General features: G+C 46.3%; 1 protein-coding gene across 1 annotated transcript in view; it reads right to left on the bottom strand.

Moving 5' to 3' along the window:
- LOC144107491 (quinone oxidoreductase-like) overlaps window positions 1–21,571 on the bottom strand; it is a 41,400-nt gene extending 19,829 nt beyond the window's left edge. The window contains exons 1-5 of the mRNA XM_077640507.1: window positions 21,329–21,571; window positions 19,602–19,754; window positions 18,075–18,250; window positions 14,800–15,004; window positions 382–483 (exon numbers count right to left, since the gene is read on the bottom strand). Of these exons, the coding sequence (XP_077496633.1) occupies window positions 382–483; window positions 14,800–15,004; window positions 18,075–18,250; window positions 19,602–19,754; window positions 21,329–21,421 (729 nt within the window). The 5' untranslated portion in view covers window positions 21,422–21,571. The remainder of the gene's footprint in view (window positions 1–381; window positions 484–14,799; window positions 15,005–18,074; window positions 18,251–19,601; window positions 19,755–21,328) is intronic.
- Window positions 21,572–26,468: the final 4,897 nt, after the last annotated feature.

Below are 26,468 nucleotides of genomic sequence, written 5' to 3'. Positions count from 1 at the left end.
AGGCTTTTCTTCTTCGCACATCTGGCAAATACATGAGATGATGAATAAACGTGGTAAGATTCCTTACACATTTGTTAAAAGAAGTTCTAAATAGAGAATGACCTCTTTTTTTTTTTTTTTCTTAAAGGTACATGTTCATGGTTAAATGCCTTCTGTGCAGATTAAAAATAAATTTTTCAGTGTTCTCCACCAGTCGCATTCAGCAACAATCCAAGGACACCCAGTCTGCACCGAGAACATAGCATTTACTACAAAGAAAATGAAGAGATTCAAAACCTGCCCTCAAGGCTGTCTCCAGGTGCATGTATTTCAGTACTCCTGGCATGCCAATATTTACAAAGCAGAAGCAGAAGTCCAGCATAGAGCACAGGCCATACTCACAACAACAACGCCATTCTGGCCCAGGAGGGTGAGGTCATGTTCGAGATTGACATTGGCCAGCATTTCGATGATGACGTTCACGCCGTGCCCTTCAGTCCACTCCTGTCAGTGGTAAAAGGAGGCCAATGAGTTATACTCCATCTCACAAGTTGTTCACAGCGCTCTGAAGGTTGCGGCAATCCGTGCCAATCAAAACGCTGTGTGCTGCAAAACATGTTCCTCCATGCCCCTCACCCTGCAACTGGTTGTGCCACCCCTGGGAAGGAAAGGGCACCACTGTCCAGCTGCTTCACGCAGGTGACTCGGCTGACTTGCCGGACACCATGTTTATGAATGGTGGTACACCACTTTGCAACAGGCCCCTGCACTTCTGCATTCATGCAAACTTTCTCTGCTAATTTGCCCGGCGAATGAAACGCTCGCTATACTTAAAAAACGCCGTACTGAACTACCTTCTCAATTGCTGCAATAACTGCTTGAAAGATAGTTCCAACACTGTCCAAATACTCGAGGGACTAGTATTTGTTGTCTTCCTTGGCACTGATTGAGCGAGAGAGCTCTACCTTTCACAGTGCTGCAAACAACTTGTGAGACAAAGTATAGTGGGCCTTACAACAATATTATGCCAGTCATCCAGAACACGAACAATGGGACTCTCATTGTCCTCCACTGTCAGATGAAAAGAAATCGAAATAAATAGTCCTCTTTTCAGATCCAAGTGACGGGGCTGCAAAACCACAACTTTTTCAACACCAAGCTGATTCTAAATATTTATTTATTACTGTGAAAGCATTAGATTCCTCATCAACATGAAAACCTGACGTCACCAAAAAAGTGGTGGTATTACAAAATTCGCGGTTTAGTGAAACAGGTGTGACATCATCAAAGGCAGCAAAACATGCAATGTTGATGATGATGATGATGAATTTTTATGGTGCAAGGGCATCTGTGGCCAAAAGCACCATGGCACAATGTTTTTTTTCTTCTACTCAAGGTGGGGTCCAAGACCCATTTCCCAAGCATTTCACCCTAAAAAAGACGCGCACTGGGCTAGGGAAAGCTTGCACACATTGTGTCACCGTTCTTTTGTTGACAGTGCTTAAAAACACAGACAGACGACATAGAAGACGACATCACAGGCGCTGATGTCTATGTCTTCTGTCCGTGTTGTTTAAGCGCTGTCAACAAAAGAATGAATCATCACCAACTAGCCCGACAACTTGTCCTATAGTGTCACCGGTGGATACCCGGCGGCACTGGGAATCGAACCCCGCACCTCCCGCATGCCAGACGAATGCTCAAACCACTAGGCCGTTGCTGCGGTGAATATGCAATGTTAAGCAGTAATAGACACTACTACAGCTGCATCAACTACAGCGGAATAGAATAGGATTAGAAAAGCGTTGGAACAGAATTTCAATAAAATTAGAATGAGACTAGAATAAAATCGGAATAAAATTGGAATAGAATTGCAATGCTTTTGCAGTACTTGAATGTAAATTACTGAAGTGCTGCCTTGTAATTTTTTTATTTACATATATGTTAGGGGCCTCCAGAAAGGCATTCTTAAAAAAAAAAACTTCGTAACGACCCTGTTGTAAACGCTCTGCCTTATCACAATGTTGAACGGCAAGCGCATGTCTCTCACGCTTTCCCTCTTTCCTTCCTCCTCTCACTATCGACCAGTCACGCTATATAAGCTGGCTGATCGGTACGAATAAAGGCTTTTCTATCCCGAGCGTCCGTCCGTGTTCCAGGGAAGCACGGCACGCGCACTTGCCATGCAACAGTGGCGACGAGCTCATAGTGAACCCATGACGAGAGCCACCGTGAAATGACAGTCAAGACAGAGCCACTGGACATAAACATTTCGGCCATGGCACATCACCAGCTTCCCGAGTATGATGACCGCAGGAACAATTGGAGGACGTATCTTACGAAAGTTGAAGCCTACTTCAAAGCAACTAAAATCGAATATTCAATGAAGAAAAGGGCGTTGCTCATTTCTGCTCTGAGCACACGCACAGTACAAGTACTTTCAGGGAAAGTTGCACCGAAGAAGCCTAATGTGCTGAAGTACGAAGAAGTAATTGAAGTCCTAAGTGCGTATTTTGACCCAAAACGCCACGAATTAACGGAGAGCTTCCGCTTTTTCAACCGGCGCCAGTTTGAAGGTGAGTCTGTTCATACATTCATTGTTAAAATTCGCCAAATAGCAGATGGCTGCAACTTCGGAAGCATGCTCGATAGAATGCTTCGCGACAGGATAGTATGAGGCGTCAGGTACAGTGCCCTGCAAAAGCAGCTGCTGGCGAAAACAGACCTCACGCAGAAGGAAGCCGAAGCGATAGCGCTTAGCTCTGAGGCAGCAGAAAAGTATTCCAACGCGATTTCTTCGGACTTGACAGCTGTAATGAAGATAAGCGCGACGACGGACCTGCGACGAGCCGGTATTAGTGTGTGGATGGTGCGGAGGCACAAAACACAATGGAAACGCGTGTAGCTGGATGAAAGCTCGATGCTACCGCTGCGGCAGGTTCGGGCACCTGGCAAAAAAGTGCCTTAGCAATGTCAGCAAGGAACGCCAGAAAACCCATGCTTACAGCAGGTTAAGCCAAGCCTTAAATGTAGCAGAGGAAACCTTGGATGACGCGGCCGACAGCATGCACATCTGGACTTTGGTTGCATCTCGGAAATCTCAGTTGGAACCTCCGATTCGCCGAACGTTCACGTGGTGTAACAGCAATATACCGATGATTGTCGATACCGGTTCAGCGGTGTGTGTAGTACCTAGGCAACTTTTCGAGCAGCACAAGAAACAGTGGCCACCATTGTCACCATGCAACATAAAATTTTCCTGTTACCTAGGGACCTTGCCAGTCTCGTACAATGGGACTATTGTCGAGGGCTCATTAATTGTTATCGAATGCTCGGGACCAAGCCTCTGCGGACGTGACTTGATACCAAAACTCAGCAATGCCGGGGCGTCAGTCCTCAACATCGGGGCAAAGCTGGGGCGGAGCTTCGGGAGGAACTGTGCATCGACTGTGGACGATGTGATCTCGGATTTTTCAAAGACATTTTCAGCACAGAATTGGGCCTGATAGACGGACCACCAGTGCATTTGCAACTTAAAGAAGGAGCCACACCAAGATTCTGTAAGGCCCGTTCTCTTCCATTTGCTTGGTGCGACAAGGTATCCAAAGAGATTGAAAGGCTTGAAACCATCGGAGTGTTGTCCCCTGTAACACACGTAGAGTGGGCTACACCAATTGTGCCGGTACTGAAAAAGGATGGCACCGCTCGAATCTGCACAGATTTCAAAGTAACCCTAAACCCTGCATGCGAGCTGGAGCAATATTCGCTGCCTCTTATCGATGACATTTTTGAGTCTTTGAATCGCAGAGAGCAATTCAGCACGCTCGACCTGCGTGACACCTATAATTAGATCCCTCTCGATGACAAGTCCAAGAAACTATGCGTTATCGACATGCACCGGGGGTTGTTCTGCTTACCTTTCGGTATAGCTTCCGCGCCTGGAATTTTTCAACGGAAAATCGACACTGTATTGCAAGGCATATCAGGTGTCCAGGCTTACCTCGACGATTTACTGATATCGGAAAAACACGGTGGCACTGGTACGTTAAGGCTTGTGCTCCAGCGTCTCCAGGAGCACGGGGTTTAAGCTCAGACTGGACAACTGTAAATTTCGCCAGGCGTCGGTTTCCTACTTAGGCCACTGAATTTACCTTGAGGGCTTATATCCAACAGAGCAGCATATGGAAGCAATCATGCAAGTTCCTTGTTGACAAAACGTGCAGGAGCTGCGCGCAATTTTGGGCATGATTACATGTTACACAAAGTTCATGCCGAATTTATCATCCATCCTTGCACCTTTGTACAAGCTGCTAGAGAAGAACACACGGTGGATCTTGGAAACAATGCAGGAGGCAGCATTTATGCAAGCTAAGCAAGGTTTTCGTCGGGCAGGGGTACTTGCCCATTTCCATCCGGCTGCAGACCTCAAGCTGGAGTGTGACGTGTCGCAACATGGGATTGGCGGCGTGCTATTCCGCACATATGGCAAAGTCAACAAGCCCATAGGCTTCTGTTAACGAACCTTGACAAAGGCTGGAAGGAATTACTCTCAACTCGAACGCGAAGCCCTTGCCCTTGTATTTGGCGTAACAAAGTTTCAGGATTTTCTCGTAGGTTGAGAGTTCACATTTGTTACCGACCACCAGCCTCTCCTGGGATTGCTGAGGGCAGATCGACCGACCCCATCACTGGCAGCCGCTAGCATACAACGTTGCACTCTGTTCCTTGGAGGTTTCCGTTACAAGTTCCAGTACTCGCCGGGTGAGCAATTTCTGCATGCCGACGCCATGAGTCGACTGCCACAACCTACGACAGAGTTGCAATCAGACGATCCCCCTGACTGCATTCTTGCTCTAGCAGGATTCCAAGACGGAACAGTGCCAGTTGATGAACTGAGGCAATTAACTGCAAATGACCACCTGGGGTTCTTTAACGTGCACTGACATCACACAGTACACGAACCTTTAGAATTTCGCCTTCATCGAAATTCGACTGCCGTGGCTGGGATCGAACCCGCGTCTTTTGGGCCAGCAGCCAAGCGCCATAACCGCTCAGCCACCGCGGCGGCCCAGAACGATAAAGGATGGCCTCAAGAAGATGGGGGCCGGAAGATTAGATAACCACATTTACAGATTGCTTTTTAATTACAAAAGGACACCTAACAGGTCGGGCAAGTCTCCTTCAGAGGCGCTTCTTGGTTATTGTCTCCGGTCTCGACTGGACACATGCTTCCCTCCCATTGTTACAGATTCCGTCTCGGAGCCAGATGAAAATGGCTCCCTGGCACAGTCACGTCTACTGGAGGGTCACGAATGGTCACCGTACAGACACCAGCCGGACCGGTCAGGCGTGTTTGACACACAACTCCCCCACGTGCGCTGGATCACGGCCCAGTGGAAGACAACGCTGTCCAAGCAGAGACACCATCGCCGGTTTTGCACGAAAAAGGAGTGGAGCGTGCGATCCCTCGAGCAGATACCCCACCTCCAGTGGCTACATCACCGGCGAATTCGTCAGCAGCGCAAGAAGAAAAAGGCCAGCAGCAGCAGCAGGAAGAAACTGCATCGGTGCAGCCACCATGCATGCCGCAGTCACTGCAACGTTCCACGCGCCAAAAGAAGCCAATACAGCGACTTTATCATTAAGGGAAGAGAAATGTTGTAAACGCTCTGCATTATCACTGACGAACGCCAAGCGCATGTCTCTCACGCTTTCCCTCGTTCCTTCCTCCCCTTACCCTCGACCGGTCACGCTATATAAGCTGGCTGATTGGTACGAATAAAGGCTTTTCTATCCCGAGCGTCCGTCTGTGTTCCAGGGAAGCACGGCACGCGCAATGCACGGACTAGCTATGTAACAGACCTGTACAAGAAAACTTGTAAGATAAAATAATAAATTACAAAGTATTATCATTCACATAAACGCCATATAAAATACTCTAATTGATATCATCCATATTGAATACAAATATGTAGATATATGTGAAGATAACTGCACAGAGGAATAAAGCAAACAATCAAATTGCTAATAAGGTTACCATAACCACCAGATTAAACAGAAACTGAGTAATCAGAGAATAGGGCTAGTACATGCAAACTGTGTCTCTTTTTTTTTTATGACATAGTATTCTAATTGTGCATATGCTTCTCACGAAGGACCACAAAGTATATTTAAAGCACTTTTCTTGATTAAACCACTCCGAACGCTGCCTCAAGGAAGTACTGCTATGTCCTATTGCACTCAGTACAGCTTGCAATGAGTCTGAAGTGATTCAACTGAGGAGTTCGCTTTACAGCAAATAAATGATCCTTTGCCCAGAACACCCAACTTGCACAAACAGTCGGGGTACCTTGTTCTTTGCAGCGACAGCAAACGCATCAATTTCCTTCACAACTGTGCTCCCACTGCGTCAGAAAATGAACTCTTAGTACTCCTTGTATGTTGTAGCTTGTACCAAGTGCGACAGCACAGCCTTTGTCACAAGCACAGGGCCCCAAGGGTTCACTTCTGGGCCATGCTGAGCAGCCCATTATATGCATTGTCAGTGTTCCAAATCTCTGGAAGGTGTGAACTTTCGTCCTCTCCCCCGAGCAAGGTCTTCCACGAATGCAACAACGCAGCTTGAATGCAGACCCCTCAGGCTGTAAACATTTGATACATACCTTGAAGCCGCGTTTATTTCCACATACAGATTTTCACTAACGTCAGAAAAAGCAATTATAGTGTTGCTCTTTAATGCAGCTTGTATCAATACCACCCAACTGCATCATCAGCTATTCCAACAAAATAGATTTTCTCCCATATGCATTCAAATTCTCCTGAATTTATTTCAAATACCACAGCAGCATACAGTAGGAATTCCTGTGACAAAATGTTAGCTGAAACAACATTGCCCAAACCAAAAGCATTAATCTCAACGCACACAGAAAGCATACAAGGTTTCATTTCTACAATAACTTTCTTGCACACGTGATTAGCTCCTATAGTCGGAGTCGGATACAACTCAAGAACCAAGTGGCAGATGCCTCTCGAAGGAAGACTTTCAGCCAATGGCACTGACTGATTTTCATCAAGTCGTAATTCATCCGATTGGCCCTGCTATCATAACATCCCAGGCGGTGATAAATGAAAAAAAGATTACCTATGACTTAATTGTATTAACCACAGCGTCACGAAAATCATTCAACACCATTGGCTGGAGAGCATTATTTGGGGCCACCTGCCGCTTTGTTCTTGAGTTGTATCAAGCTATAGTATATATTAATTTCTCTCTAAAAAAAATGTTTCCTTTTGCTCACTTTTGAAAATGCCAAGCTGTCATGACATTTTATGAAAAACAATGCATAACCTATTTACTTGTGTAATTTGCACACCCGTAATTTATTACCGGGGTTTATTGAAAAATCTTTTACTCGCATATTTTGCCCTCCCTGCTGCTCCAGGCCACCAACATGCACGCAAGTGTGCGAAGGCAGCCTTTGGAACATCAGCGCCACCGCGCTGCCACGCGTGGCTGCGAAAGGTGCAAGCGGTGAGGAGATGAACTGAGCGCCGTTTACCTGGCTCGCTCGCGGTGGCGGTCGCTTTCCCAGACAAAGAATTGCGTGTGATCCAGAATTCAAAACTACTGAACCATTAGCTGATCAATCGGTCTGCCGTTAGTCAGCTGCGCTGCACGCGAGGGCACCGTTTTATTGTCCGTTATCTCCACTTGACTTTGACTGCTGGCTTCACGATAATACCGGCGCGCATTTATTGCTTTGAGCTGCACCTGCACCGTCACGCCATCCCGTGGGGAACTACAAAGCGTGGGCAGGGTTGTAGGTGGTATACATCTTATATTTGGAGTAAACTGGTTTTTATGGCCAGAGAGGGGTGCGAGCTGGGGGGTTGATGTATAGGTGACAATATACAGTACATATTGTGCATTATGGCCTTTGGTGAGTTTTTAAGATTTGTTCACAAAATTTTCACGCAATTTCCACACACCCTTTTTGCAGGCTTATTAATTTAAAGAAAGAAAGCGTGCAAATTACACAAATAGGTACGTATTTATAACCAGACAACATGTGGTATAGTTTATATTCCATCACTATATCACTATTCTAACAGTGGTGATTCACGATCACATATGTCAACATCAAAAAGATTAGAACCTTTAGACTCATTTCTTCCAAAATAGTTCGATACTCCTTCATCCTCCCCCTCACCCCCCCTCCCCCGTTCTCCCCATTTTTCAACTTGTTAGAGAGCAACAGAAACCAAACTTCGGTTGTATGCTCTTTCTTTGTAATGACGCACAGGGCAGTAGTAAAAATTAATTGCCACAGAGTAATTCCGTGCTCCAGGCAAATAACATGTATGATTGAATGTCCTCTCTCATGCTGACTGATAGAGTAAATCTTTTATTGAGCCCATATTGGAGGCGTCTTAACCAAGCTGCTTCGGTTTCAACAGCTGAGTGGACGCTGTAGTGGCTGATATCATTCATTGCTGTCAAAGCACTTAGTCAAAGCGGAATAGTGTGTCTAAAAATACTATAAAGAAAAGTAATGTTCAACGCACTCTGAATGGAAGAGCAGTTTACGATATGCAATGAAGCTCTGGAAGTCGCAAGCGAATACAGTTAAACCTGTCTATAACGAAACTCCATAAAACGAATTCCTCGATTTTACGAAGTTTTTCTATTCCCCGTCGCCAGTCCCATAGAAACCCATGTATTTGTGACCTCAAAGTAACAAAGTGGCCGGGGGAGAGAACCTCGAAATAACGAATTTGCGCCGTCGACCACCTTGTCTTTTTTTCCCCGTATTTTAAGAACATAGAGCTAAATTGTGCCAAATTTCTTCGTTAGTTAATGATCAAGAACGATGAACGTCTAAAAAAAAACATTCGCAGCGGCGGCAAGCGAGCAGCATCACCCGCCCGCCCGGTGGTGATGATGATAATGCACAGGCTCCGCTTGCTTTCGCGCCGGCAGTGCCACTCTTTAGCTGCTGGAGAAGCCACTTCACTTCGTACGCGTGACACTAAGCGGCACTACACGCGTTTCTCGAAGATTCTATGTGTGAAAAGCTGGCGCTTTCCGAATCTGTTTTTTTGTTCCCTTAGCCGTGCCGGTGTGTGCACTTTATTCTCGACTTCGTATATCTGTGCATCAGGTCGCGTTGGTGCTTTGACACATTGAGAATGAATGCGTCTACGAAAAAACGGAAAATATTGTCTCTTGAGGACAAAATTGCTATTCTGGACGCCGTTGCTGCAGGCGAAAAAAAGAAGGATGTAGCTGCCAGGTTTGAAATCCCAGCCAGCTCTCTCTCTACGATACTCAAGGCAAAAGATGCGATTCGCGGTGCAGTGGAGTCCGATACTATTAGTGGCAAAAAGAAGAAGCTAAAGCCATCAACATACACCGACGTGGACAAGGCGGTGTTCACATGGTTCATGGACATGAGGGCTAGAAATCTTCCGATTAGCGGTGCTCTCTTGCAGCAAAAGGCACGGGATTACGCCTGTATCTTGGGATTTCATGACCTAAAAGCGAGCAATGAATGGCTTCAAGGCTTCAAACGCAGATATGGCATTGCTGGAAAGATAATAAGTGGTGAGACCTCTTCTGCGGACAGCGACGCTGCCAATTCTTGGGTTGAAGAAAAACTTCCAGCAATTCTGGAGCGCTACGACGCGTCCGAAGTCTACAACTGTGACGAGACCGCTCTTTTTAATCAGTTGCTTCTGAACTGCACCCTTAGCCTGAAAGGCGACACCTGCCACGGAGGCAAGCATAGTAAACTTCGTGTAACTGTTTTGCTGTGTGTTAAGTCGGACGGGACTGACAAGCGCGTCCCACTGGTTATCGGTAACAGTGGCCGCCCCAGGTGCTTCAAAGGAACACACCGGATGCCCGTGAAATACGTAGCTAACACGAAAGCGTGGATGACACGGGCAATATTTGGTGACTGGTTGAGAGCGTTTAATGAAGATGCCAAGAAGCAAGACCGCAGAATTTGCTTATTCTTAGATAACTGTGCTGCGCACCATGTTGAAGGCCTCGACCTTACAAATATCGAAATGCAGTATAGGCCCGCGAACTGCACTTCACTAATACAGCCCCTCAACAAAGAAATTATCAACAGCGTGAAGTGCAGCTACCGGCGTACACTGATCCAAAAACTGCTTCTGAACATTCGTCCTCAACGGGAAATGAAAGAGGACATTTTCCAAGCAGTCGAGATGCTTGAAGCATCGTGGCGAGAAACAAGTGCGGACATTATCACCAACTGTTTCAGAAAAGCCCGCATAACGAAAAAAGTTCAGGCTGCGCAAACTGACGAAGAGGAGCACTTAGGAGTGGAGCCTTCAGGGCCGCCCGATCTCGCCGAAGCTTGGGGTTTGCGTTTGCTGTACGCGAATGGAGCAGCCCCGGATGACGCGCAGCTCTGTGACTTTTTGTATGCGGACGACTGTGCCGTAACTACAGAAGAGATGTCGGATGAGGCGCTGATTGAAAGTGTCCGATGTCAGACCGACGATGATGGATCTCCAGAGGTCGAGTCACCATGCGATACGCCTTCAACGAATGAAGTGTTGGATGCCATCGACGTTTTGCGGCGTGTCGCGGGCTCGCTGGAAGATGGTGGTACAGCATTAGGTGCCTTGATGTGCTACGAACGATCAGTGGTGCCGACCCTCATCAACAAACAGCAGAGCAAAATCACTCGTTTCTTTTCAGTGCAATAAATGCATTCTGGGCCAGTTCAATGGCCTTGATTTGCACCTTGGTTTCGTTTCTGTATTTATTTTTCAAACTTTCTTGCGGAAACTGCATATAGCGAAAACCTCCCTATAACGAATATTTTTCGGCCTTTTTCAATTTTGTTATATCCAGGTTTAACTGTACATCTGCTGAGGGCAGGCAGTGACCAGATATCCAGATAACGAGAGTGAAATAACTTCAAAAATAAGAATGAGGTGGAGCGTATAAGACAGGTTCTCTCATCATGAATTGTAGTTCACCAATATCCCTCAAGAGAAAAGTGTACAACAGCTGCATCTTACGGGTACTCACATACAGGGCAGAAACGTGGAGGCTAATGAAGAGGGTTCAGCTTAAGTTAGGAACAACGCAGTGAGCCATGGAGAGAAAAATAATAGGTGTAACATTAAGAGACCGGAAGCGGGCAGAGTGGGTGAGGGAACAAACACGTGTTAATGACATCCTAGTTGAAATCAAGAGGAAGAAGTGGGCTTGGGCAGGGCATGTACTGCGAAGACAAGATAACCACTGGTCCTTAAGGGTAACGGAGTGGATTCCAAGAGAAGGCAAGCGTAGCAGAGGGCGGCAGAAGGTTAGGGGGGCAGATGAGTTTAGGAAGCCTGCGGGGATAAGGTGGCCACAGCTGGCACAGAAATGGATTACAGTCAACGACTGAATTTTCGGACGCCCAAATTTTCGGACATGCCTGATATTTCGGACGCCTTCGCGGCACCGCCACGAGCCCCATAGAATCAATGTATAAGGACATCTGAAGTTTCGGACGCTCGAACCCTCCACCGTCCAATTTTCCGGACTTTTTGACGCGACGGAAGGTCATTTGGCTTCTTGCGCAGCACCCTTGCGAAGGAAATCGACTTGCAGCCGAAGCATATCACCGCTCTGAACCACAACTAGCTGAATCTAGCCGTCACACAGCGATTTGGTCTGGCCATGCTGGCTCTGTTCAACGCTGCTCTCCCGCCTCCGGCGGAGTTTCCGGAGGCGCCGCGGCGCCATTTCGTTCGTTTGCGCAGGCCACATTTTGGCTAGCGTGGTGTGTGGTGCGTGGTTGTGCTGTTGTGTCCCTCCTTGGTTGTGTCAAATGCGCTCTGCGACGCTAGGTCTAGCTGCTTCGACGCTCGTCAGCGAACTGCACTGTTTGCAACTTGAGGATTTCGCTCGCCTGCGATGGCCCCCACTCCGTCTTCGTCGTCCTCGCCGATGGCATCGAAGCGCGGAAAACAGTACCGTCGATTAACGATGGAGAAGAAAGCCGCCATTTTTAAACAAGTCGTGAGCGGCCGATCGCAGGCTGACGTAGGCAAGGAGTTCGGTATTTCAAAGCAAACAGTATCGGATTTCCTCAAGAACAAGGGCAAGATCCTGGAAGCGGCTGAAAAACCGTCTGGTGCCCAAAAAAAGAATTCAAGCCAGGGTGTCCATCCAAAGCTCGAGGAAGCTCTCGTCGTGTGGCTTAATTCGATGATATCAAAGAGGTTGCCGGTCTCGGGCTGCATCTTGAAAGAAAAAGCGGAAACTCTCGCGGTTCAAATGGACATTGAGGATTTTAAATTTAGTGATGGATGGTTGAGGAACTTTAAACATCGGAATGACCTCAAGTTCAAGAAGATGTGCGGTGAGAGCGGCGCCGTCGACAGTGCAGTTATTGAGCAGTACCGCAACGGAAAACTTCAGTCTTCGTTGCAGCAGTTCTCTGCTGACAACGTTTTAAACTGCGAGGAAACTGGTTTGTTTTTTAAGTTGTTGCCAGAAAGAACACTGGCTTTTGCTGGTGACCCATGCCACGGTGGCAAGCATAGTAAAGAACGGCTGACCGTTCTCGTCGGCAGCAACATGTCTGGCAGCGAGAAGCTTCCTTTGTTAGTAATCGGGAAGTCAAAGAACCCGAGGTGTTTTAAAGGGGCAAAGCTGCCAGTGTTGTACGAAGCCAACAGAAAGGCATGGGTGACTCAGCAGTTGTTCAAAAGTTACGTCCGCAGGTTGGACAGGAAGTTTGAACTTCAGAACAGACGTGTCGTGCTCTTCATTGACAACTGCGCCGCTCATGGACACATTAAAAACTTGAAGGTTGTCCAGCTGGAATTCATGCCACCCAACACGACTGCAGTCCTCCAACCGATGGACCAAGGCGTCATCCGCAATTTAAAGCTTTTGTACCGTTCACGGGTACTACACCGCAGGGTGCTGTGTGGAAAACGGCAAAGATTACAACGTTGACCTTCGGTCTGCTGTTGGAATGCTTGCTGACGCATGGAAGGCAGTGAGGCAAGACGCTATTTGCAATTGTTTTCGCCACGCGGGCTTCGTACTTGCCACAGAGGCAGCAGACATTCCTGAAATCAACAAAGCGATTGACGTGTGCCCGCCCATGGACGACGTGAGTCCACCCTTGGACGACGTGAGTCCGCCCTTGGACGACGTGATCAACGACCTCCGCTCTGCTGGGGTTTCCATACCCACAGAAATAACTTTTGAGCAGTTTGTTGATGCTGACAACGGGCTCGACTTCTGCGCAGAACTGACTGACGAGGAAATAGTCCGTCAGGTTGTGGGGAACTCGGATGACTCCGATGTTGAAAATGAGGAGGAGCCAATGCCTGCACCGCCTACGAGCGCAGAGTTGACGCGAGCACTGTTGACGCTGTCATCGGTGTACAGTGCTGACACGACCCTTGCTCAGATTGAGGAAAATATGATCGCATGCAAGCGGAACGCCACCCAAACGACAATAAACAAGTTCTTCAAGCCACTGCAGCAATAACACCGGCTGCCCTGACAGTACACATGTACATAATAAACCGGCAGTCGGCTCCATTTTTGAACGTCTCTTTTTATAGCCACTTCACTGATGCTTTGGCAGGGTTTCGGAAACCCGGTACTTCACCCTTTACCCTCTAGATCTGAGGAAAAAAGAAAAAAGGTGCGTTTTTTTTGCATGCATTCATTTTTTCGGACTGCCTGAATTTTCGAACGTTTTTACGTTCCCTAGAGGGTCCGAAAAATCGGTCGTTGACTTAATTGGAGAGATATAAGAGGGGCCTTTGCTGCTGATGATGACGAGCGCTCGGTTATAGCCAGTCACACTGCACAATGCGACAACTGCTGCTGCAAGCATGATCCGTCCTGACTCCCAGCAATCCAAGCTATTGGTACCTGCATCGGTAGCCTTGTTGTGTTTTAAACTAGAACCGAAACTGCACCCTACAGCAGCTATGACATAAAGTTTGATATCAGTTTCACATGAGGCGTAAAAATATACAATACCATAGCTCTTTATTCCTTTGCTATCATTCTCGCTTTTTGAGGCAGCCTGGTTTAAAAGTTGGAGTGAATTCAAATGATCAAGCAGCAATTATATTATAGTTCATTTACTTAAGCGTCACGTGAGAAGATTGAAGCCAACTTTGATGGCATAGACAACGTTCAGCTGTTGAATCCCAAAATAAAACATCATGAGAGAATAAATTTTTCAATTAAATAATAAGTTATCTACCAAGCATGCATGAATTTTACATGGTGATCCATGCATACCATCTTGCATACCATGTCGCATATTGTACCACAGAAGAAAGCATTTAGCCAAAAATTTAGCGTGTCCACTCTTTTATACGGACACTAAAACAACTGCATCAGTTTTTTTTTTTGCTGAGAAAATTGAACTTAAAAATAGAACATTTTTTTCTCACCACTTCATTTAAACTTCTAAGGGACTCTGTGATCACTATTTGAAAGTGGATGGCGGTGCACCCTAGCCAGTCTGCTTGCGAAAACGAGCATTGGTTGTGCTGGCGGTGACACATCCATTTCGTTTTCTTTGGCCTTTTCTATCCCATGAAAGCACCGTTTCAAGTGAAAGTAACTATACTAGAATGTGGTTATCTCCCCAGATCTAAGGTGATCTATCTAGCTAACTTTAATTTGTCCCGACTGCCCCTCAAAACAAAATTCCTGCATTCCATACTTTCAGTTTGGCACCGCAGTAGAAATGTGAAATCTGCCCAGGTCTGACATCCGCACCATGAACAGCGTGCAGGGAAACCCACCGTGATCTTTGGAAGGTATCCACGCTGCCGGTGGCACGCAGCAAAGTCTGCGCCCAGGCTCCGCACCAGATCCAGGCCGTAGGGGGTGCCCGCGGTGCCGGCCACCTTGGCACCAACCAGGTGCTTGGCGATCTGGATGCAGGCCGTGCCCACCCCGCCGCTTGCACCGTGCACAAGGAGGTGGTGGGAGGCCTGCGTCTTGGCCCTGCACACACCACACAGGGTGTTGGCACAGAGCGAGAGATGACAGAACCTGACACTACAAACCAGACTGCAGCAAGCACCCATTATAATGCTGGTCTAGTTTTCATTCGAATAGACTACAGTATGGACAGTGCATGCACCCAATAGACATCAGCTGCTTTCGTCAATAGCTAAGAAGAGTTCATAAGTAATTATGTAATTACACCTTAAAATTACAAGCTACAAGCCTTTGGTGTCAATTTTTGAGCACGTTCAAGGTCATGAGAGTTCGCTGTATAGTATTCAAGTAAAGACTCAGTTCCTGAGGCTTTGAAACCTAGCACACCCCATAGCAACCTGGTGCCACAGAAAGAGTACCCAAACCTTCCAGTGCATTTAAAAAAAATTACCTACAAAAGTGCCAAACATGACGATACACCAGTGAAAAGTTGGAGAGCAGAGAAAAATGAGCAGTCAGAAAACAAGATGACATTGGCACTGGGTAATCCAGCAGTGCCTTATGATTCTATTTGTTTTGCTGAAAGTCTCCCTTGCGTGTGAAATGCTAAACAGCTGTCGTCACCTGAATGCAATGTCATCTTCTGTCTTCAACCTCTTTGGTGTTTGCGAAACTCAGTGCAAAGAGAACAGGCACTGCAATGACTGGCTGCACAAATAAATATTACAAAGCACCTTTATTTAGTATTCATTTATTTATATATTTATTTGAATTATTCAGTCATAATACTGCTAGTTTCATTGCAAGACCACAGCAAGGGGCAATCAATACAAAACAAAAGGAAGAAACGAGATCAATAACAAATATACTTCTCAAACAGAAAACCTGACCTGGAACGGTAGACGAAGAAGGCAGATTAGCGCTTCAAAATGCAATAATAACAAGAAACTAATTGGTGAAGAGAAGTGTGAATTCCAATGCAGCCAACATCATAAAATGCTTGCACAGTGTTCCAGAGATGCAATTTCAGTACTGATCACCAGTATTCTTGTATTATCATACTGTGGCAAAATATTGAACAAATACTACTAGCAAAGATGGCAATTCGGTACTAGTAATGGCAGGATCCAGATGATCCCACTCACTGGTAATGAGAGGGAAAAAAATTGGTAGTGGTTTAGCTCTGGTTAAACCTGGAGTGACGCGATAGCTACAGCTGGCCGAGTGGAACTTGGTCACGTGATCAACCACGTGATCAGCCACGGTGCCGCGCCACCGGCAACTGCTTTGCACTACGTGACCAACCACGACGTGACAGTGTGGCGACGCAGCCACAAGGTGGTGCGCCGCCACGCTGAAGGCTCGAAATGCTACCGTAATGTAGCTATCGCTGCAAGAGGAACATCTGAATGTGCCATCATGAAAGATGCATTCAGTTTATGTACATGAATTTTTGAGGCCCAATAGGTGCAACTGTGAACAGCATGCATCTTTTGACAGGCCGAAAATAGCTCTCTACTTCAAACTGTCCAGTTGAAAAATTTGATTTTTGTGCTTGCACAAATTTACAAAGTACGGGGCAATGAAAGGGACATATGTTTGTATGCTGGCAACGCTAATAACTGTTGATTCTTAGCGCTGCCTGGTTTGATAGGCAGCCACTAGGGAAGGGGTCGTATGATCCAAACTAGTAAAAAAAATGCAACAACCACTAAAAGTGATTACAAGAACAGAAAGAGAGAAATGAAACCGAGTAGTCTTTGCCTCAGATCTGCTTGTCTACTTATGGAAACAGCCTGAAGTGGGAACTGAGAAAGTCTTTTTACTTGCAAAAAGAACTACCACTCTCCATCAAAATAAATTGGCAGTGATGCTAGTTTCCCAGCTATGCGTACGCTCGGGAGCAGGCCGGATCCGGCATACACTGCATACACCGGCAGATGCTTCCAGTAAGCACAGCGCCCAGATCTGCACCCGCATTACCTGGCACGACAGCATGCGTTGATTGTAGGACATGGCTCCCTTCCCTGACTTTTATGGTATGCGTCTGAGCTGATTGCAGCACCCACAGCCCTTTTTCTCCTTGTGTGTTACAAAAATGCACAAAAATGGTTATTTTGGCACTCGATCATTTTTGTGTGCCAGAAGAATTCACAATATTCACTTTCAAATAATTCGAGAAAAATTGCTAGTATGGTATTTGCTTCGAACTCATATTGAACCAGAAAGCCACTATTCGCAAGCTCTGGCTCAAGTTAACAAAACTAAGAGTCAGCACAGAAAAAAAGATTTACATGCCCAACAGAGGACACCAAAAGCACAAGTGCTGAACTCACTTTTGGCTCCGCCCTACTCAAAAACGATGCTTGCAAATACAACACTTTTTGGAAAAGGAGGAAGGCATCTGATAATGGGCAAAACCATGCCACACTCCAGCCTATCTTCTCCAATCTGGCTGCCCTCACTTAAACGATAAAGTAAAGTAGACTCTTGCCAAGCAGCACAGTGAACCCTGAGCAGGATAATAAGCAGAGTATTTCTGGCTGGTGTTATGCTCCCAATAGGCAGGTTTATAAATAACAAAGAGAACAAAGAAAGGAAATGTCAAAGAAAGCAGATAACTGAGAGCACTCTTATCTAGTGCCCTTATCTCAAGAAGGAAATAGGTAGCAGGCTGAAGAGGAAAAGATATAGCAGATTACTTCAGCAGGTCACTGTGTGATTTTGTGCACACATTTCTGATCTCTTGACACAGGTAGCACTGAGGAAAGGCAGGTGAAACTTGAAGCTCCCACACTGCGTTTTCATGTCCCGTCTCATTTTTAGCACCGTAGGTTTGTGCTATTTCCTGTTTAAGTCATGTTGTCAGAGTTTCTTGACATTAGCATTTCCTGCATGCAGACAGATGAGAGACAGAAGAGACTCGAACCTCAGCAGCCATTTTAGCCGTTCATTATTTGTTGCTGGTTTAGTACTGGCTGTGGCTACCAAAAGGAGCAGAGCCATCCTGATCCCACTTGCATAACTTTCACATGTTTTCAATAGGCAAACAATGAGTAGTCCCCAGTGTCCCTTTAATGTAATAAATTGCCACAAATTGGGAGATGCATGTGCGAAAAGGACGGTGCCTTACTTGAGCACGATCGCCCTGTAGGCGGTGAAGTATGGGATACCGAGGGCCGCACCTTTCTCAAAGGACACACGTTCCGGCAGTGGCCAGACATCTACGTCGTCCAGCAGGCTGTACTGTGCGTATGATCCATGCACATTGTTCCGGTTCCGGTTGGAGAAGAACACGCGGTCACCGCGCTGTGAAGGTAGGAAAGCATAGAACGCAAATGGCTCAGCTGAAAAAAAGGCATGGGCGTTGCTGTCATGAGGTCGACCTCTCAGTCAACCTTTCAGTCAAGAAGTGCTTTCCCAGATAATGCGCGTGGAGCCCTGAAAAAAAGAGCTAGAACAGGGGTTTTCAAACTGGGTTGTGTGGAACCCTTTGGTTCCTAGGTGTGCTGTTGTGGGTTCCCCAAGCACCAGAACCCATGCATGCCTCAACATCACCATGTTTCCTTTCATCTGCTTTAATTTGAGACTAATCACACTGGAACTGTTAAAAGCAGACTGTTCCCCTATGCAGCCAGTCATTAATATCTGAATATGGGCAGTTTCTTTTAAGGGCTGTAAATTTGCACATGTTTTTACCAGGCATGTTAGGCAGGAAGGGAAAGATGTCATGGCATGCTCGGTTCCTGGGCACTTTCTGATAACTGGTGGTATTTTGCAAGGCCAAAAAGTTTGAGAAGCCCTGTGCTAGAAGGTGGGCTGATATTTGTGTTGGAACACAAAGAGCAGTGTCTCAGGTTTATTGACACTGCATGTCAACCTTTCTTCAGGACAGAGTTTGTGTTCGTTGAGTTGAGTGCATTGCAGCAAAGCTACGCAGTCCTTCATGTTTTATGTTACAGCACAGTCAAAAAGCCACAGTTTGACACCTTACTATTGTTGACAAGGTTTGGGGACCATGAGAACACGGTGGCCTTACACAGGTTGCGTATTAGCTCCTATAGCCACTATGGGCCCATGCACGGGTGAATGCATGAAAAATACATTTGTGTACAAGCAAAATAATTGCAAAAAAATATGTTTACAGCTGTTAAAAAGAGGAAAATAGAAAATCAAAAAATAAAACACATTCAAACTGAGAAGTCAATATTAATACACCTCAGAAATGAATGTGAGGCAATACAGGTGCCTCAGATGAATTACTCCAATATGGACACTGATACAGCTTGCAGGCTGGCAGACACTCTACTACCGTAACACTTTAGATTGCATTCGTTGTTCAAGGCCGACAATTCAGGAGTGCGTGCTCCCTGCTGCATTCATGTCAGAGTGGCATGTGCCTCGCAAACCACCCTTCATGCAGCTAGCTCAGTGAAAATAAAGAAAAGAAAGCTGACAGCCAGCTTATCTACAGTTGCAGTCAGGATGACGGCCCTATTAGGAAGTCTTCTAATGCAAGGTTTTACACAGCCATGTGTGCGGCTGAAAAAACAAGTGGATCACTGAGCTTTCTTTCTAGCCTGTCTCAATAGCCTACGTTTCCTTTTTTTTTTTAGTGCGCATTGTATCGTTAATTGAAGTCCTTTGTCTACCATGCTACCTTGACGCTGGTGACTCCCTCGCCAACTTCTTCCACCAATCCAGCCCCATCCTTTCCCGGCGTGTAGGGTGCCGAGTAGGAATAGCCAAAGGAACCTTCACGGATATACGTGTCCACAGGGTTGACGCCAGCTGCTTTAACATGAACCAGGACCTGCATATGTACACGAAAACAGGTACTACTATATGCAGCCTGACCTTGAATGGGAACACATTCAACAAACCACAATTTAGTCAGATATGTCACGAAATTTTAAGAACTGGTTTGATTTGGTTTATGGGGCTTAACGTCCCAAAGCGATTCGGGCTACGCGGGACGCTGTAGTGCAGGGCTCCAGAAAATTTCGACCACCTGAGGTTCTGACATCGCACAATACAAGGGTCTCTAGCATTTCACCTCCATAGAAATGCAACAGCCGTGGCAGTGGGATTGAACATATGCGTCCTCCGGGCCAGCAGCCCCTTTCTTTATGTGAAATTTTGCAAGCATGGAGAGCCTGTAATTTATGGTGATGTGACTTCATATATACTGCACTGTCATAAGCTTGCATTCACCATCTACTATATCTGATTGCACTATTTTCTTCTTTAGGCACAAGTGTTAGGTACTGACAGCTACTTGCCTAATTTACATAATGCAGTACACCTAGGCCATTAATATGAAAAACAGGTACATATCAAAACAGAGATATTAGGAACGTAGCGATGACAAGATCTACTTTTCAAAGTTGGGTACACGCTGTCAAAATCCCGCAAAATCTTCCCATCAGAAGGGCGTTCAAGCGAGGGAATAATCTTGCGAGTCCGATTATTAAGCTCGCCCGAAGCAAAGACCTAGCCGTTTTGGTGGCGTCCTTTAAACCATGTAGTTTAAAACACTTTCGGTACCAGCTCGTACAATAATTTTCGTACATGGTAGCGATCTGCGCACGACGTTAATCGTCGCCCGGGCCGTCAACTGCTGCATGGCTGTCAGCGCCCGGTACTTTTGAGTGAGTGGATACGGAAAACAGATTTCAGGGGCCGACTAAAATGTGGGCAACGTAACGCATGCAAAACAATCGAATGCATATGTCGGACGTTACGCGAGCTCCTATTAACGACAAAGCGCAGCAGAACACCAAAACCTCAAGTCTTAAGTTAACAGAAGAGCAGCAAAAGCTGCAGTACGCTGGCGTCCTGACACACGCAAACTACTTTTGCGCGTGCGCGCGAGCAAGTAATAATAATAATTGGTTTTTGGGGAAAGGAAATGGTGCGGTATCTGTCTCATATATCGTTGGACACCTGAACCGCGCCGTAAGGGAAGGGATAAAGGAGGGAGTGAAAGAAGAAAGGAAGAAGAGGTGCCGTAGTGGAAAGCTCCGGTATAATTTCGACCACCTGGGGATCTTTAACGTGCACTGACATCGCACAGCACACGGGCGCCTTAGCGTTTTTCCTCCATAAAAACGCAGCCGCCGCGGTCGGGTTCGAACCCGGGCGTATACGTAGAACACCAATTCGGACATGCGCACCTGTTACAGCGCACACGGAGCAACTGCTGCACACAGCTGTTTTCGTCTTTTTATGCGTGTGTGTCACCCTATTTCACCGCTACCAATGTAATTTGCGCAGTTCAAGCTCACATATTCGCACATTCATCGCACTAAAGCGCCGAACTACAAGCGATAGATCAACAAACGATCAGACGCAGTTTGCATGTTACAGCAGACGACGCAGCCGTACCTTTCCGGGCTCCACTTTGGGAATCGGCACGTTGGTCGCCACCTGAAGGACTTGCGGCCCCCCGAATTTGTGCACCTGGATCGCTCGCATCATTTTCGCTTCCGCTCCCGCACTCGGCTGGCTGTAGAAGTATATAGACGTGCTCTCAAGCGACGCAAGACTATCGTTTTTGCGCCGTAAAACCAAAAACGACAAGACCCCGAGGCGATAGCGATACGCCGCCTCTCCGCTCTAAAGGCCGTCGGGCGCCAACTGGCTTTTGTTGTGCGTGTGTTTTTATCAGCGCGCGCGACAAGCGCAGCGCAAGGAATATTGTTGTAAAGAAACTTTTGATATCAAAAATGAATCGAAAACAATTTTCTGTAAAAATCGGTTTGTTTGCCTCGACTGGGTGGCTAAGCAAATGGGTTTCTACATTCAGAATAGCTTTGTATCCTTCTTTCCTCCATGCTTTGCACTCATTCTCATTGTTCCCGAGCTGCAGCAGATTAAACGATTTAAAGCGCTTACTTCTTTCACCATCTTTTTCCAAAAAAGTTTTACGGGATTTGCCATACGAAGCTACTAGAAGTCAACATAAGCCAGCTTTTGCTTTTTGTTCTATTTTATACCTCCTTTGCGCGGATGAAAGTTTCGTTGCCGGCATATTTGAAATCTGGAGGGAGCAGCTCTGTTTTTCGATAGCTCTTTATTTTCACCCAACGTGAGGCCTGTGTTCTCATTTCTACCCGAGTTTATAAAGTAAGTCAAACGCGGAGGCGCGAAATCTCTCATGTAATCTGCATGCAGCAAGGTTTGAAAACATTGTTTGTATTGTTCGATCAATGTGCGCGTTCGATGCGTCTCGAGCGGTGTTCCAGCGTATACGTTTCTTTACCGCAGCTTGTGAGCAGCATGGAACCTTCACTGGAACGCGGGCTCAAGGGCCTGAGGGGGCGCATCACCGGCGTCCACTTCAGTCCCGATGACACGCTATTGTGTGAGTCCGTAATTTCTTTTTTATTGAAGCACCGATTACGCGCGCACTGATGTTGCGAGTGATATTTTTTAGCCCCCCGTTAATTTCGATATGACATCTGCGCTAATTTTGCTTTTTGGATCTTTGCTGCGCCAATCACGCGATTTCGACACGAGTTTCTGGCCGCAGTTCTATAGCTTTGCTGCTGTAAGCGATTCTGTTTAGTAAAATATGAATGTAAAAATAACAACACGCGATCCCCCCTTCATTCTCTGAGCCTCACCTGGCCCCATCACCGGTCTGTCATGAATATGCGGCAACATTTATGATCTACTACTCGTGGTAAAATGCCACTCCCAAGGGAACTAATACTCTCAGAAAAGAACAGTTGGAGGCCTTTCTGCTCAGCTTGGATCCAGGCTTTGCAGAAGATCATCATCTCGCCCGGGTCACCGCCCCACCGCAATTAACAATGAAAGTTTTCAGCACCACCTCCGCACGTGTTTTATCACGGACCAGTTGACCTTGGTGACCCTGGAGCAAATAATCTTGGGCACTTAACTACATCGTAATTAAGTTGTTTTACTCACTTCCGTATAGCTGTGGTCGTCAGCTACGCGGCTTATGCGAAAACAGGATAGATGTTGAACCTCAGGGGACACCCTTTGTGCTAACCGAAGTGGCACCATTCCACGTTAAGCTCTTGGAGACGTTCCCATTAATCTTAAAGAGTGCAACATCTCGTGGCAGTGCCCATGATGCAGGACCTATCGTCCTCTTTGTCGTCCCGCTCTGCTGCTTTCAACTGACTACCCCAGTGTGTTGCTCCTGCAACAGCGGCTTCAGTTCTGGAGCCCCATGGCGCTCGTGCCTTCAGCAAGGCGTAGCTTCCACCCCCTTTCTGTTATCTAAAGCACCTCAGAGCTATTTTCTCAATAATAGTGCTTCTTTACTTTGCTCTGAAGCTGTGGTAAACTCTTTTCTTATCGACACTTTTATTTTCTTCACGAACGGCTGTGCTATGATGCATCTAGCTGAGTTTTTTTAGAAGCGTTTTCAAGGAATTTGAGAGCGCCTCTGAACCAAATTTCAACTACTTATTTGCTCCGAGGTGTTCCGAAATGCTTGTATTACTGTTTTAGCGTTATTATATTTCGGCTTCACAGCTGCTTTGGAATGCAAAATTTTCTGCTCTAAGAGCTATTGCAAAGCCTCTCCTGGTTTTCCTGTCTCTGTTATTTGTTCACACTATAAACAGAGAGTTCTTGAAAGTTTCAAAGCCTTCCACGTGACAAACTCTTAGTAAACTTTTGAATGTACAGTCGTGCCTCATTAATGTGGACGCTTTGGTTCTCTAGCAAAACCGAGGATGGATGTGGTGGCTGATTTAATACTACGATTTTCCACACCCTGCACACCACTAGTGCATATGTACACTCATTTGCCCCTCAACATTGCAGTAGCTGTAGAGAGCATATTCTTGACAGCTGTTCATGCAGTGTGACAAATAATAACGCACGGCAGGCAGTCATGTTAGCAGTATAAAGCATTAAAACACAAAATATGTTGGCTGTTACTCAGACATTTGCACCTTCAAGCTGCCTTTTCCTAGTTCCCTGCATTCAAAAATGCAGGAAAAAGAATATCTGGTTTGGATAACCGAGGTTTGGTCTCATCGCTGTCCATGTTTGCAAAATATTGCATGGGCCCCAGTGAGTTCCGAGCATTTTCACCCTGTCTATTGTCAGGACAAGTTTCCATATTAATGAGGCGTAAACGCAATGGAAAGTGTGCTCCCCAGAAAGACTGTCCATAATTCAAGTCATCTGTATTACCGGGGGTTGTACATATTAACGCAGCACGACTGTACTTTGTTGGAGGTGAAGATCGATAAAGGATATTTTGCGTGGTCCTCCTGTTGTCTTGAAGCCTTGGAGGATGGCAAAATTTTTTTTTTGCAAAGCCCAAAACTTTGGCTTATTGAAGGAGCCGGAGCAGCCCAACGCAATCCTTGTTTAACCATGCTGTGTGCAGTTTAGTGCTGATAAACGTTGCATGTTGTGATCAGGCAGAATTCATCATTTGAAGCAGCGGACCACACCAGTGTGCTCCAGGACCTTTACGGTGCCATCATGGCCTTGTGGCTTATGTCAGCTATGCCCCCGTGCAGTCACATGTCATACTTGGGCAGGTAGTGTTTGAACCCAGGCTGTTGACTCAACAAAGTTCTCCTGGAGAAGACAGAGATAGTGGCCACACATTAGGAGTGTTGTTTTCAATCTAGCCTTGGCAGACTAGCTGGCCCAACATAGTCCACTGGCTATTGTCTCCTTTTATTCAGTGCTGTGCTGTGGTGCTGCTGGAGTGTTGAGAGTGGCGGCAAGAGCAGCTACCGCAGATGATGATGTAAAAAGTTTTTATAGAACAAAAGTAGCGTCCGTATCCCAACTTGCGTCCAGTACGAAAATCTCCCTTTTGGAGACATGTGATTGGTCGAAACACCGAAAGCAAATGTGATGGATCCAAGCCACCACTTCCAGCGTTTCGGCCGATCAGGGTTTGCCGAGAGGGACATTTTCAGTCGGCACGTAAGATGTGATACGGGCCCAAGTGTGGATAGAGAGTGCCATGTTTCTTTTGCTTTCACTTCATGACTACATCGTAGTGTGGTTCTGATAAACTGCATAATGATAAACCGACTGGCCAGCCCAGTCTTTTTAATTTTCTCATCTCTAACCTTACTGAAAACATGCAGCATGTACAGGATGCGTCAAAAGTTTCCAGGCCACAGGGTCAGCTTTTCGTCTTTATATCCTGGCAATTTAAGCTGCCACTAAAGCCACCAAGGTTCTTAGATGTGTATGATACTTCTAAAGGGTAGACGCTTGGGCTTGTCGGTACATTATAAGAAGGAATATATAGTACTACCACATTTCCTTTGTGCGATAAACCATTGCTAGAAGTTAGTGCTATGTGTGCTTGTCCTATCTGTTCGTGTCTTGGTCGCGTAACACTTATCATTCTTTTACCTCTGCAGAGAGTTTGAACTCCAGGAGTGTTGTAACTGCCCGAGTGAATTGCTCAAAAGCAGACCCTGTGGCATGGGAAGTTTTGACCAATGATGTACTTAAAGCTGTCATTCTTTAATTGCACAGTAGCTCCTTGAATCTCTGCCAAGGTGGCTGCTTTTTGCTCCTTGGGAGCCAGCCTGGAGTGTGAAGAGCTCAGTAGGGCAAGGATAGTCACGGATATGAAAGGTGGCTGACTGCTGTGTTTGTACTGTGAATAGTTTTTGTGGAGGGCACTCCCTTTCAAGTGTCAGCATGGGAAAATTTCTGTACCAGAAGGCGCTATAGCCAGAAATGTTTCCTTTAGATGCTTGCTGTGGGTTCATTCAGCATCTAGAAGGCAACAGTGATGGGTGTTGAACTTACCCAGAAAATCTCGATAAACAAAAGGTGTCCAGTGTAGCGTTCAAGTGTTTTGGCTGCAATATACATGGTGTTCAACGCATTCTCATCATGTCTTGCTTATTGCTCTCAAGCTGCTGTGTTGTCTGTGTGTATTGGCTAATTGCCCTCTTGCCATTTTTATTCTCCACTCAGCGGCCAGCTCGGCCGATTGCTCGGTCATGCTGTGGCACCTGAACGAAGAAAAGCGAGCACTGCGCTTCGAGGGACACACGGTGAGAAAAGTTTGAAAGGCACTTCTCTTCTGGCCCTCAATGTGCTTGTCAATTCCGGCTGTGTTCTGTTCAACTTTTTTTAATGAGGCTTGCATTCATTAATTATAGTTCTGTTTGTCTGTGCTGATCGTTTACCTGAGCGTGGTTGTTTCTTGTCCTCTGTCGTCACTGACAATGGTGGTTGCTTCAGTGCATTAAGAAAATTGCGGTTATAGGCCAGCAGGTAAGCCATAGGGCTTGACAACAGCTCAAAGGTGGCAGGGCTTCCGGAATATGTCAGTTGGAAGTCGCTTCTAGGTTTAATCTGCCGCTCTAGTTGATGGTAGCTTGTAGAACGGTGCACTAAAATGCAGGCATGAGCTGGCACACTGTACCAAAGAAATGAAATGACGACAACGGTACTTAAACTCAAAAACAAAAGGTTTAACTTGTCAGAAAACAATAATTAACAACTGCATTAGTTTCTCTTACATAACGCAAATGCAGTTACGGCCCGT

This window comes from Amblyomma americanum, chromosome 10 (assembly GCF_052857255.1).
Source record: "Amblyomma americanum isolate KBUSLIRL-KWMA chromosome 10, ASM5285725v1, whole genome shotgun sequence".
Lineage (NCBI taxonomy): Eukaryota > Metazoa > Arthropoda > Arachnida > Ixodida > Ixodidae > Amblyomma > Amblyomma americanum.
This window is presented reverse-complemented; position numbering and strand designations above follow the sequence as displayed.